Here is a 14,144-nt window from a genome sequence, read left to right as displayed (position 1 = left end):
ACACAGATGGGCCAAGCCTCTCTGCAAGGTGGGTCACCGCCTTGAGAAAGCCAGGGATGAGCCCAGCCAGGTGTGAACAGAGACAATGCCACAGAAAGGCTGGTCTAGGGGCTGCTGGGTCCAGGCCCAAATGAGGCAGAGCCACTCAGGTCTTAGCCAGCTAAGACAAGATAACTCCACAGGCCAGGGCTGTGTGGCCACTCAGATGGTCCCACACCTCTGTGTATCCCACAAAGTCCTAACTCTTAGGTCTCAATCTGAAGGATGAGGAGAATGAGATAGAAGTATCAGTGCTCATGGTGTAAGCATGAGTCTGAATGGACAGATGTAGGACCAATTGTCTCTTGGAGGAGGCCGGGCCATTACACTGACCTAAAGGATGGGATGTAACAGGTCCCTGCAAAAAAAACAAAAAACAAAAACTGTCCCACCTCAAAGTGCAGCCTATGAGAGATTCCAGAGGGACAAAAAAGGGTGAGAACAGAAGAAAAAAATGTCTGAAGAAACAATGAGTGACAAACTCCCAGATTTAACAAAAAATATCAGACCTTAGGCTTAGACAGAACAGGAAAGATATGAAAAAACCCACTCTAGTGACATGTAACATCAGAGCAAAGAGACATTTCTAAAAAAAAAAACCTGTAAATGAACAAGATAAAGACATCTCAGCATAAATACTGAATGTAAGGAAAGGTAGGGTTATAACCTCATATTTTAAAGAAAAATTAACTAGAACTGTATCTTTTTAGCTACAACTTCATTAAAGGTTGAGGGTAAAATAAGGTAAATCTCAGGTATTCAAGGTCTTAAGAGTTTTCCTTCTTTGAAACTGTTGAGTTGAGAAGAAAACAACCCACAACTTACTGCGCTTAGACAGCAATTTGCACGTGCCATAGGACATACAGAACTCATGTGCTCTCATGTGCACACACACATATGCAAACAGAACAAATGTGGGAAGAGCCTTGCCTGACAGTGGCATGGCTGGGCTGGTGCGAAGATGGCTGAGAGGACAAGACAGGTTTCAGTGTTGGGGAACACTGGATGCACAGCATTAGTCAGCAGAGGGCAGTATGTGTGTGTGTGTGCGTGTGTGTGTGTGTGTGTGTGTGTGTGTGTGTGGTGTCAGAGCACCTACAGGAAGTGTGGAAAACAGAAAATGAGGGAAAAGACCCAAATAGCCATTGGCACAGCAATAAAACCTGCTAAACAGAGCAAAAGAGAAGCCCACAGGTGAACTTTTTACAAAGCCATTAATGTAACATCCATAAATAAGACAAATCAAAAGTATAAGGAAAAACTGAAAATAAAGGGATAAAAACTGATACACAAGAAACAGAGAAAAGCTAGATTCATTTTTTTCTTTCTTTTTTTAAAAAATGTCAATTATATCCATTTGGTCTAGTGTGTCATTTAAGGCTAATATTTCTTTATTGATTTTCTGTTTAGATAATCTATCTAAAGCTGTCAATGGAGTATTAAGATCCGCAACCATGATTATGTTTTGTTTGATCTGTTTCTCCCTTTAGTTCTGTATTTGCTTTATATATGTCAGTACTCCCTTAGATTAATTTTTAATGCCAAAATTTACATCAAAAAATGAAAAAGGGCCCTGGCTGGTTTTCTCAGTGGTTAGAGCATCGGTCCAAGGACCAATGAGTCACAAGTTCAATTCTGGTCAAGGGCACACACCTCAGTTGCGGTTCACCCCCCCGGCCCTGGTCACGGTCGTGCAGGAGACAACCAATTGATGTGTCTCTCTCACACCGATGTTCCCCTCCCCACCCCATCCCCAACCAAGATAAGAGGAAGAATGTCCTCGGGTGAGGATTAAAAAATAAATAAATGAAAAGGGGACAAAAACACGTGTTACACACACACACACACACACACACACACACACGAAAGCTGAGCAAGATGAGGTCTGGAAATGATTACAAATACAGTTTAAAGTACTGCTCATGAATGGAAACTATGAACAGCCTACAAATCATTATTTGCTTAAAGAAATGGCAGGCCTGTTGGATCTGAATGTCCACCAAGAGCCACAGGTCAGCATGAACTAAGCACCCACCGACAGGGTTCACAGAACCAAGATGGCATCAAATAGCCGAAATGAGGGCACAGTCGGTTACACAGAAGACAAGGAAAATGGAAGTTGTAAGCAAAATCAAAAGCTGGTTATTTGTTAAGAAAAATTTGTTTAAAGGAAACCATTTGGGAGAAAAAAACTGAGTTTCTGAATGGGTGACAGTGGCCCACAAATGACCGAGGCTCACAGCACAGGCATGGAGCTGCAACCATGATGAAGGTAGAGACCTCGGGGCCACTGAGAGGCAGGGAGCTCCACCCACCATGACTCAGCCAGCAGCCACACAACCTCATCAAAGAGCAGGCAGGCACAGGAACAGACATGGGCCTGAAGTCAGTGGGGGGCAGAGGGAGAGACAGCTCTGGAAAAGCTGAGCTCACACAGGATTGTTACAAATCTGCTACTGAGGACTCTGCTACCTACAAACTCAACATTTTAAAATCTGAAATATCGCCCTGGCCGGTTTGGCTCAGCGGTTGGAGCGTTGGCCTGTGGTACAGAGAGACCTGGGTTCGGTTCCCGCTAAGGGCACATACCTCGGTTGCAGTTTATCCCCGGCCCTGGTTGGTCGTGCGGGTGGCAACCACTCTATGTGCCCCTTTCACGTCGATGTTTCTCTCTCTCTCTCTTCCTCTCTCTCCCTCCCACTCTATCTGAACGAAAAAATGGAAAAATGGCCTCGGGTGAGGATAAATAAAAAATAAATAAATAAAATCTGAAATATCTTTCATTAAAGCTGTTTTCCTAGTTAAGGTTAACATTAGGAACTTTATTTTAAAGAAAAAAAAATTTTTTCCCTTTATTGATTTTTAGAGAGAGGGAGAGAGAGATAGACATCGATGAAAGAGAACATCGACTAGCCACCTCCTACAAGCCCCCTACTGAGGGTAGGGCCCACAACCTGGGCATGTCTTGACCAGGAATCGAACAAGCGACGTCTTGGTGCATGGGTCAATGCTCAGCCACTGAGCCACACCCACCAGACTTAAATACAATTTTTAAGTTGCCTTCATTTTTTCATGATCGTGGCTGTTTATCTCAAACAAGTTGGCGACATTTTCAGTGACCTGGTTTGCCAGAAGCTACTCTGACCTCACAGAGACTTGAGAACCAGAATGATATATACACCACACCCCTCTCAAGGCCACACACTCCAAGGTTCCCTCTGAAAAAGGTTCCCTCTGAAAAGTGTTCCCATCTTTTCTCTCTACCCTCTAAAAATGTCAAGCTTCCCTTCCAGAAGAGCCAACTGGGCTGCTGCCTGTGCTCTGCCCTCTGTCCCTGGAGCCAGCCTTTCTTACCAGCCTCTCTCTCTTCTGCTTCTGTGGCTGCCACCTCTTTTTGGCGCCACAGGACTGAGTTCTCCTCCTTCAGCTCTGTCTGCTGCCGAGTCACCTGCTGAAGCTGCTGATTCAGGCTCTCCAGCTCGGCCACAAGGCTCTGCTCAGACATCTCCTTCCGGCCTAGTGCCTCCTGCAGGCTGGTCTTCTCCTCCTTGAATCCCTCGATGATGCCTGGGGAGACAGGAGAGACATGGCTGCTGAGGCCCTCCTGGAGGAGCGAATGGAGCAGCCAGACAGACAAGGGCTGACCAGGCATCAGCATAAGCTAAGTGGTTACACCTGTATTCAGGTCTTAACTGGCACAGTGTTGTCCCCCACTCCCAGACAGGTATGGGAGCTGCCTGACAAGGCAACACACCTATGAACACCCACCTACACACACCTCCTGGTGCCAAGTACCCAGCACACAAGCCACTGTGCATGCCAGACACCAGGGTCTTGGGGGTCAGAAGCAGTCACAGGGTGATTTCTGGAGGCACTCACTGCCCAACGCCTGTGATGGGAAGACAAATGTTCCCATCTCACCATGCCACTAAACACTCTGAGGTCATCACCCCAAGAGCAGCAGGAGGTTAAGTGCCAGGGGACAGGACAGCCCCATGAGTCTGTTGTAACCCTGACAATCCCCAAAGCTACTGCAGTTCCTCAAAAGCAATTCATTCCACTAAGAAAAGACACTGATGCCTCAAAACTATTTGCTTTATTTACATTTTCTTTAAAAAATTTTGTGCTAGCCCTGGCAGGTTTGGCTCAGCAGTTAGAGTGTCAGCCTGCGAACCAAAAAGTCAAGGGTTCAATTCTTTTTTTTTTATCCTCACCTGAGGACATTTTTCCATTTTTTGTTCAGATAGTGTGAGAGGGAGAGAGAGAGAGAAACATCGACGTGAGAGCGACACATCGAGTGGTTGCCACCCACACGACCCGACCAGGGCTGGGGACAAACTGCAACCAAGGTACGTGCCCTTAGCGGGAACCGAACCCGGGTCTCTCCGGACCGCAGGCCGATGCTCTAACCGCTGAGCCAAACCGGCCAGGGCTCAAGGGTTCAATTCTGATCAAGGGCACAAACCTCGGTTGCGGTTCTGTCCCCTGTCCTGGTTGGGGTTGTGCGTGAGGCAACCAATCGATGAGTCTAATATCGATGTTTCTCTCTCTCTCCCTCTCTCCCTCCCTCCCTCCCACTCTATCTGAAGATAAATGGAAAAATATCCTTGGGTGAGGATTAAAAAATAAAAGATAAAAAAGAGATCATTAAACCTATTTAAAAAGTATATATATTTATGTGTGTGTGTGTGTGTGTGTGTGTGTGTATAAATTCCATGCTAATATTAGCAAGGTGGTGCCTGTGTTCCAGCCCCTCCCCGCCAGCCATCAGCTGCTCACCTTCTGCCTTGTGCAGCTCCAGCGTCAGCCGAGCCTTGGCTGAGTTCTCCTCCTCCAGGCGTTCCAGTAACTCCTGGTGTTTTCTAACAACCTGGGCTGTCTCCTCATTCTTACAGCTAAATTCTTTTTCAAAACGAGCATGAATGTGACGTGCTTCCTCCAGCTGAAAATTTGAAAAATTGGAACTGTATATCAAAAACAATCAAAGCTTACTTACATTAATCCCAATAGAATTCTACTTGCTTAGAATTCTGATGAAATCATCAGTATTCCATAAGAAATAAATAGTTTTCCAAGCTTGCTGTTATGTCAATTACTAAGGTTGCTCATTAAACAAATTTTCAACAACAAACAATTGTGCACACACAGCACCACACAGACTCATGGACTTATGAACTATGGATATGCATGTCTCTGCATAGAAACATTGTTAAGGACACATGACAGGAAGCCGACCACAAAGAGCCTGGCACCTGGGCAAGGTGAAGGAGATGGGAAAGGCCAAAGGGGTGAGGAAAAGAAACTCCTGAGATCAGTCACCACACTGGGAAGAAAACCTGATGGTCTCCACCTCCCTGACTAGTCACAACCAGGTCCCTCCCTGGCTTCCTTGAGTGCCCTCACTTCCTGGCTCAGCCCTGGGCCCTGATCTTCCCTTCCTCTCCTGCTCTCCTGGTGGCATATGTCCATTCTGAGGCTCCCTGGCCATCTACAGGCTGAGGGGCCCTGATTAACCTCTGAATTCAAGACAAGTACTCCCAGCTGTCCTGACAGACAACTCAGCACCTAGCCTGGGTGGGCCTCCCCATGTACTTGATGCAATTCAGCTGATAAGAAAATCTGTTGGTTTTACCTTGAAAATAACCCCCGAGGATGCCTCTTTTCATGCCCTGCCATGGGCCACCTCCCACAGCTTCTGTCCTCTCCAGATACTTGCCCAGGCTAATCAGCCCTCAGGCAGCCCCACCACTGACCCCAGCCTGAATCGGGGCCCTTCACTCCTCTCCTGCCACTGCTCTGCCCATCTCACACAGGGCTCTGTTCCACTCACCCCACTTCCCCAAAACCTGCTCTGCTTTCCTTCTCACATGCCCCACTTTCTCCCTGTAGTGGGGATGGGTGACTTTCCTGTGGAACACACTCTGTAGGGTGTGCAGGACACAGGAAAAGCAAGCGTGGGCCCACAACAGACAAGGGCAACTAGTCAGACACCAGGCTGGGGCCATGACCGAGTGACACCCGCAGGTGCCAGATGCTCACAGGAGGGCGTCTATTTCTGTGTAATAGCACTGGGGGGTGGGACACACAATTTAAAGCACCTGATGACTTATTTGTTGCTGCCCAAACCTGCCCAGGTTTTGAGAGAAGGTGGGAGGTGAAAGGAAGAAGGCAGCTGGAAGGGATGAGAAAGAAACACTTCAGGTATGGACATTGTTGCTCCGCCCACCTGCCCTGAGGAGGGAAAATTACTCAAGTGTTTCTGAGATGTGAACAGCTAAGCTTCACATAAGAGCATTTATTTATGTGTTTTTAGAGAAAGGGAAGAGAGAGGAAGAAACATTGATGTGAGAGCACAACATCGATTGGCTGCCTCCTACATAGCCCCTACCCAGAGACTGAGCCCAAATCCCCAGCACATGTCCTGACCGGAAATCGACCTGGCAACCTTTCCATGCACAGGACAATGCTCAATTAACTGAGCCACACTGGCCAGGGCTAGAGTGCTTATCTTTTAACTGGGAAAACTTTTTTTTTTTTTTTAAAAAGAGTGGGGAGCTGGGGAGAGACACATCGACTGGTTGCCTCCTGCATGACCCTCACCAAGGCCAGGGATGAACCGCAACCAAGGTACCTGTACTTGACTGGAATCGAACCCACAACTCATTGGTCTGCAGGCCAACGCCCTAACCACTGAGTCAAACTGGCCAGGGCTAACTGGGAAAACTTTAGACAAAAAAGATTTTCTTTACTGCTTTCAATTATTCCTATTTAATGTCTTCCCTAATTGTCTAAAATATTCTAAAAGGGTTAACAAAAACAATTCCCTTTTTCAGTGATAATCTTTGGATATAAATATACTGAATGTGGACTTAAAACAGTACATAAAGAAGAGTAGAAGTGGTCTAAATTACACATCATCCAAGTTAAGGATGCTGAGATTTATTTTTCATTCACAGCAGGACATTCCCTCAAGAATTTTGGTTCAGAAAAGATTCCTCCTCATCCAGCCAGTGTGGCTCAGTGAACTGAGTGTCATCCCATGGACTGAGAGATTCCAGTTCGATTCCCAGTAGGGGGCATGCAGGAGAGGCAGCCGATCAATGTTTCTCACATTAATGTTTCCTCTCTCCATTCCTCTCTCTCTAAAAAAAAAAAAATCAATAAAAACATATTTAAAAAACAAAAAAGAGTCCTCCTCAAGGGGTCCCTCAAAGGAAGATACTGCTGGTAGTGACTTGGGGGAAAAAAAGGGGTGTGAGCACCAGAATCAACAGTTTCTGTCCCCAAACATCAGGTGCAGGAGGGAAGAGAGAGAGGCCGGGTCCACCTGGAGAATCAAAGCGTCCATCCCCACCCTGCAGGGCTGGTGGAAATCAGAAATGCCCAATGAAAAAGGTCCATCAATCGATCCAACCTACTTACTCAGTCACCCACTGCCCTTTTCTGAGGCAGAGCATCAGTACAAGGGCCAGAATGGGGCCACAAAGCAAAGAATGGGTAGCAAGGTTGATGCCAACTGGGCCATGGCTCACCTGCCTGGAGGAGTCCAGAACCATCTCCAGGAGGCCATCCACCGCCAGGCCAAGGCTCCGGTAGATGTTCCTGACAGGCTCCTCATACTCCAGTGTACTTTCCGGACTCATGAAAAAGCTTTCACAGATGTGGCTGCTGATCTCAGCCAAGGAAGACATCTCAGTGCAGTCAGGCAAAGTTCTATCCAGCTCCGGCAGGGCCACTTCAGGCCCAGACCACGTCTCATCCAATGCTGGTGCTACAAAATGAGCAAACACAGAAGCCTGCACCACAGACACACACACACACACTGACACCAACCTAAGCATCAGGGACAAGCACACCCATGTCGCTAGGGACAGCACTCCATCTCAACAAAGAGTGGGTTCACCAGCACTAACAAGAGGAGGGAGGCAGCCTAGGGGGTACTTGGAGGCCGGAGACTGCACATGGCCCATCCAGTGCTCACCTACAGACAGATCCTGGCCCCCTGGCCTCACGTTGGGTGGGTTCTCATCCTCCAAGCATAGTCCTACGCGCTCACTGATCCGGCTCTTCAGAGAGATGGCATCCTTCAGCGTCTCTCCAAATAGGCCCAGCAACCTCCGCAGGGAGTCCTGGAGAGCTATCCTGGAAAGGAAAGCACAGAAGGTGGCAGAATTCAGCCTAGACTCCAGCTGGATGGCTCTGCGATGGAGCAGACCTTGTTGCTGCTGCTCTTCATTTTTAAAAGATCCTGTTATTGTTTATTCAAGCATGTTTCTCCAGAGTCAGGCTCCAGCCAACCAGCACAGGGCAAGGGCTTCACATAGAACCATCCCCACAGCGGCTCTCCCCTCAGATAGGAATGCACAACCCGCACCCATCCCCATGGCAAAACCTCCTTGATCCTCAGGGCCCTGCCCTTCATGAGACATCTATTGATACCTGACCCATTACCCAAGTGCATGGAGGTTCTCCCATGCTTCTCCCAGGGGCTGCACACACAGACTACAGAGGTTGGTGAGGTTTGTTCTTCACAGGACCAGGACTCAGCCTACACTCTTTTGTCTCCAAGCTGTACCCTTCCAAACCAGCCCTTCACCTCAGGCTCCTCTGTCTATCACAGTAATCCTGACTAGGATATAGCTATGGGCAAACTGATACAGCTTGTGTGCAAGCCAGAGAGGACACATGGGACCAGACATGAGCTCGCCCTCCCCAACCTGTTCACACACGCACTCCCTATCAAGGGCCCCACACAGGCACTGTTCCCAGCACAGGGAGAGATACCACTGAGCAAAACAGACAAACAGCTACACTTTACAGAGCTGACACTCCCAGTGAGGGACACAAGCAGGAAGTGCGAGAAGAGACCAGTAGGCAGACTGCGTGAAGCACAAAAACCTTGTGGTGGCAGGTGGCCTGACAGCTCCCTGACCACTGCCCAGGCCCCTGCAGGTAGCTACTGAGGACAGGGGAAGGGTGGGGACAGTATGTGCAAGGGTCCTGGGGTTAGCATGAGGGAGAAGGAAAAGAATGAGCACAGAGATGATGGGTCAGGGAGGGCAGATGTCAGCTCTGCTCTGAGACAAAATACCAAAAGGCTCCCTCAGTGCCACCACCCCCACCCCCACCACCTCTGCCTCTTTTTCCTCCTCCTCCTCCTCCTCTTCCTCTTCCTCCTTGTACCCTCCCTATCCAGCCCATGCTGACCCCTGGTCCCTATGGTAATCCCCAAAAATGACAAATCCCTGTGGGTGTCTGGGCATCTGCAGCTGCTGCTCACTTGGCTGGACATACCTCCAAACATCTGGGGGTCATCTGCTCACTGCTGTGTCCCGCCCACATGCAGAGCTGGTGACCACGAAGCCTGTCACACTCCACACTCTGCAATTACCTTAGTGGCTCAGAGCAACTGAGGAGTCCACATCAAACCATAAGACAGCTACAAACAAGTGCTAGAAAAGCATGCACATCTTCACAGAGAATTACAAAGCTTTCAAAAGAACAAAAGGAGACCTGGTGGGGACCCCATACAGCAAGAAAGTCATGGACCCTGCACATCAAGCTCAGGAATAAGCCAGACCTGCCCATTCCACCTGGACCCTCTTGACCGTCGAGGTCCTTACAGGACAACCAGACAAAACCCTGGGTAGAAACAAGTTGGTGGACACAGCACAGATGGAAGGGCCCTGAGAAAGGCCAACCCACAAGTAGGATGCTGAGCAACTGATCAGACCAATAAAAAAAAATTTTGTGACATCAAATACAAATAACTAAGTAAATGAACAGTTACAGACATGCTCCAAACTTATATATAGGAAAAGCAAAACAAAATTGAGACAAAATACGGGGGAAAAAATCTATGTGGCATCAGAGTAAAAAAAAAACTATTTCTAAAATGAGACCCGCCCCCCCCTCCCTGCCAGCCACTTTGGCTCAGTGATTAGAACGTTGACCTGTGGACCAAAAAGTCAAGGGTTTGATTGTACATACCTCAGTACTAGTCCCAGTCAGGGTTGTGAAGGAAGCAACCAAACAATGTGTCTCTCACATCAATGTTTCTCTTTCTCTCTCTCTCTCTCTCTCTCATTCTTCCTCCCTCCCTCCCACTCTATCTTAAAAAAAAAAAAAAAATCAATGGAAAAATAGCCTCAGGTGAGAATTAAAAAAAATAACGTAACTTAGTCCAGCCAGTGCGGCTCAGTGGTTGAGCATCAACCCATGCACCAAGAGGTCACCGGTTCGATTCCTGGTCAGGACACATGCCCAGGTTGTGGGCCCAATGCCCAGTGAGGGGCACGCAGGAGGTGGCAATTCGATGTTCTCTTTCATCGATGTTTCTCTCTCTCTCTTACTCTCACTTCCTCTCTCTCTAAAATCAATAAAGGGAAAAATATTTTAAAAAATAATAATAAAGTAACTTAAAAAATAAAATAAAATAGCCCTGGCCAGTTTGGCTACTCTAGCAGTTACAGCGTTGGCCTGTGGTCTGGAGACACCCAGGCTCCGTTCCCGCTAAGGGCATGCATGTACCTCGGTTGCAGTTTGTCCCCGGCCCTGGTTGGGTTGTGTGGGTGGCAGCCACTAGATATGTCCCTTTCACGTCAATGTTTCTCTCTCTCTCTCCCTCTCTCTCCCTCCCGCTCTATCTGAACAAAAAAATGGGAAAATGTCCTTGGGTGAAAATTAAATAAATAAATAGAATAAAAATTAAATAAAATAATGAGACCCCACCCCCCAAACAGGACAAACAGGCAGATTGCTAAACTGCACCTGCAGTTTTTGTAATCAATTGTAATCAAATTTTGTAATCAATTGTGAGGCTTTGGCAAAGCAAGACAATGGGTATGCAGATGTCTGGATATTATTCAGTAGTTTTCTCAACATTTAAAATTTTTAAATGATGAGAATCATGTAGCACGAGGGTCTCCTTCCCCCAGACATCATCGTGTACCTGGGCAGCAGTGACAGAGGAGGGCCTGACCTTTCGCTGTGAGACAGGTCCACGTCAGACTTGAGCATCCAGATGAGGTTCGTGCCTTCCTGGTTCTCCCTGTCCCGCCTTTGCTGTAGTGTCTCTAGTTCTAAACGCCGCTCTTCTATCTCACGACTTAAGGATAAAATTTGGTCTTTTAGCTGTTGAGGAAAAAATGTTCAAGCTTTAGTTAAAACAATTTAGTTAAAAATAAACTTCTGGCCCTGGCCGGTTTGGCTCAGCGGTTAGAGCGTCGGCCTGCGGTCCGAAGAGACCCGGGTTCGGTTCCCGCTAAGGGCATGTACCTCGGTTGCAGTTTGTCCCCGGCCCTGGTTGGTCGTGCGGGTGGCAGCCACTCGATGTGTCCCTTTCACGTCGATGTTTCTCTCTCTCTCTCCCTTTCTCTCTCTCCCTCCCACTCTATCTGTACAAAGAATGGAAAAATATCCTCAGGTGAGGATAAAAAAATAAAAAAATAAAAAAAAATAAACTTTTGCATGAAACTTTCACCATCCCACTTAATAAAAGTAAGGCAAAAGACAAACAAGGTAGTGCTTAAAGGTAAAAACTATGAATACGATCATGGCTCCATTATTCTCTACTTACATAAAAGGAACACATAACCCTCCCAGCCTGCCAGCTCTGAAGGGGAGGGAGGAGCCAATTCACTAGAGGTTATTCTCACAGATAATAACTTGAAACAAAACCCTTTTTCTGGTCATTCAGAATAAAAATCAGTTGCCAAGCCCTGGCAGGTTTGGCTCAACAACTAGAGCATCAGCCCACAGACCAAGGAGTCTCGGGTTCAATTCCGGTCAAGGGGACGTACCTCGGCTGTGGTTAGATCCCCAGCCCTAGTTGGGGTTGTACAGGAGGCAACCAATTGATGTGTCTCTCTCATGTCAGTATCCCTCTCTCTCTCTCTTTCTCTCTCTCTCTGTCTCTCTCTCCCTCCCTCTCTTCCTCCCTCCCTCCTATCTATAAAAATCAATGGAAAAGTATCCTCAGGTGAGGATTAAAAAAAAATTAGTTGCCAGGCAAGTGAGCATCCCTCTTACAAATTTCTCTCTAAAAACAAAAGGCCAATGATCGCAATCTCAGTGGAGTGGGTTGGTGGGTGGCTGACACCATCTACCATGGGCTCCTAGGCCACCCAAGCAGCTTAGAGAAGTGTTACCAGTGTCTTCCAACAACAGAGCAACCTGAGCCCGAGTCCTCTCCTCTGAGCTCATCGCCAACAGTGGCAACTTCTCAGTTTCGGTCCAGTTTACCAATGAGAACATAAGTGTCCTCCCCATGGAGGATGAAAGAACAGAGGACTCAAGAGATCATGCATGAGCCCAGGAGGGTTGCCAACACCCCAGCCCCACCTTTCTGGAGGAAAACGGGACAACCCATTGCTGCAAGGGACCAACAAGCTGACACACCCATGGCCTCGGCCAAGATGGGCCAGAAGGAGCCATAAGCAGGTAGAGAAGCAGTGCAGGAACAGTGCCACACTGCCACGGATGTCTCTTCATCCAAGAGCAGGTTTGTGGAGTGGAAAAAAAGAACAAGAGAACACAAGCACAAAACCCATAAGGTAATGTTAGAAAAGAAAAAAAGAAAACACAAGCCACTGGAAAAAGAGGAGTGCAATTTTGAAACCAATTTACTGCATGGAAGAACAGCAAACAAAACACAGTTTCAATGTTGTGCTTGGAGGGAAATTAGATAAGAACAGGGATTCTATAAACCACTGCTTAAATCAGACTGACACATAACTAGAAAAATTAAAAATGAAACAGAATTGCAAGTTTCAAGATGGCAAAAAATAATCCAAAAGTGAACGAAAGAGATCCAGAAGATGACCTATGTACACAGAACACTGCCAGCATATGGACTTGCATGTCCAGACCACTTAAGGCTGTTCTATGGTCCCAGCTGTTGGGAGTATAGATAATGGATAGCAGTCAATGGATGGCAGACACCTAGGGCCTTGCTGCATTGAGCCCCATAGCCAAGACCTTTGAGTCAGACATGTCTATGACTGGTGGCCAGGGCACACAAACCATCATGATGGCCGGTTGTACTCAGAGAGCCTATGGAACAGCAGACTCTCCTCAGCCTGTCCTGCTCCCTCCCCCTGCCAAAAGTACACAGTAGGTGGGGGGGAAATCCTAACATATGATCAAGAGGAAGGTAGGGGCAAATAAATATCTTTTTTTTTTTTTTTAATCCTCACTCGAGGATATTTTCCCATTTACCTACAGATAGAGTGGGAGGGAAGGAGGGAAAGAGAGAGAAACATCTGTGTGAGAGAGACACATCAACTGGTTGCCTCCCACATGACCTGACCAGGGCTGGGAACTGAACAGCAACCGACCAGAGTTGAACCCACGACACTTTGGTCCATGGGCTGACACTCTAACTGCTGAGCTAAACTGGCCAAGGCACAAATAAACATCTTAACAAAAAACTAGAGAAAACAGAAAAGAGAAATCATTCTATTCAATTTTAAATTGTTACTTGAACATCTTCCCCACCCTCCAGGGAGACATGACCTCGTTAACTGTCCTGTGATCTAATCCCCACTTTATACTCTTCCATCTTCATGTAATCTTCCTCAAATTCCTTCCTTAATTCCAAATGCATAAAAGGAACTACAAACTGCAATTCTCCTGAGCATCTGAGATCTTGCTTCCAGTGGGCGAGTAGTCAGTTTGGCTCAAATAAACTCGCATAAAAATTCTCTACGGTTTGAACAGATCTTACATCAACATGCATACAAAGGAATATTCAGCCATAAAAAGGAAGGACATTCTGACACCTGCTACAATGGAGCCTGAGGACATTATGCTCAGTGAAATGAGCCAGTCACAAAAGGATAAATGCTGTATGATTTCACACAATCAGATTCACAGAAAAAGAAAGTAGATGGTAAGTGCCAAAGGCTGGGGGAGAGGGATGGAAAGTTAGTGTTTAATGGGGACAGACTTTCAGTTTGGGAAAATGGAAAAGTTTGGAAATGGATGGTGGTGATGGCTGCACAACACTGTAAATGTGATTATTGCCCCTGAAATGTATACTTAAAAATGGTTAAAATGGCCCTGGCCGGTTTGGCTCAGCGGTTAGAGCGTCGGCCTGCGGTCCG

At 47.1% G+C, this 14,144-nt stretch overlaps 1 protein-coding gene across 3 annotated transcripts in view; it reads right to left on the bottom strand.

The window, feature by feature from the left end:
- LOC118617119 (disco-interacting protein 2 homolog A) overlaps nucleotides 1-14,144 on the bottom strand; it is a 275,837-nt gene that overhangs the window by 221,195 nt on the left and 40,498 nt on the right. For 2 of the 3 annotated variants that reach the window (XM_036242746.1, XM_036242747.1), the window contains exons 15-19: nucleotides 11,021-11,172; nucleotides 8,021-8,181; nucleotides 7,572-7,810; nucleotides 4,819-4,981; nucleotides 3,394-3,606 (exon numbers count right to left, since the gene is read on the bottom strand). In XM_036242746.1, the coding sequence (XP_036098639.1) occupies nucleotides 3,394-3,606; nucleotides 4,819-4,981; nucleotides 7,572-7,810; nucleotides 8,021-8,181; nucleotides 11,021-11,172 (928 nt within the window). Of the gene's footprint in view, nucleotides 1-3,393; nucleotides 3,607-4,818; nucleotides 4,982-7,571; nucleotides 7,811-8,020; nucleotides 8,182-10,990; nucleotides 11,173-14,144 lie in introns of all 3 variants that reach the window. The other variant, XM_036242743.1, reaches the window with a different exon arrangement.

The sequence above is a fragment of the Molossus molossus genome, unplaced genomic scaffold, assembly GCF_014108415.1.
Source record: "Molossus molossus isolate mMolMol1 unplaced genomic scaffold, mMolMol1.p scaffold_m16_p_5, whole genome shotgun sequence".
Classification (NCBI taxonomy): domain Eukaryota; kingdom Metazoa; phylum Chordata; class Mammalia; order Chiroptera; family Molossidae; genus Molossus; species Molossus molossus.
Note: the sequence above shows the minus strand (reverse complement) of the source record. Positions and strands in the feature narration are given on the sequence as shown.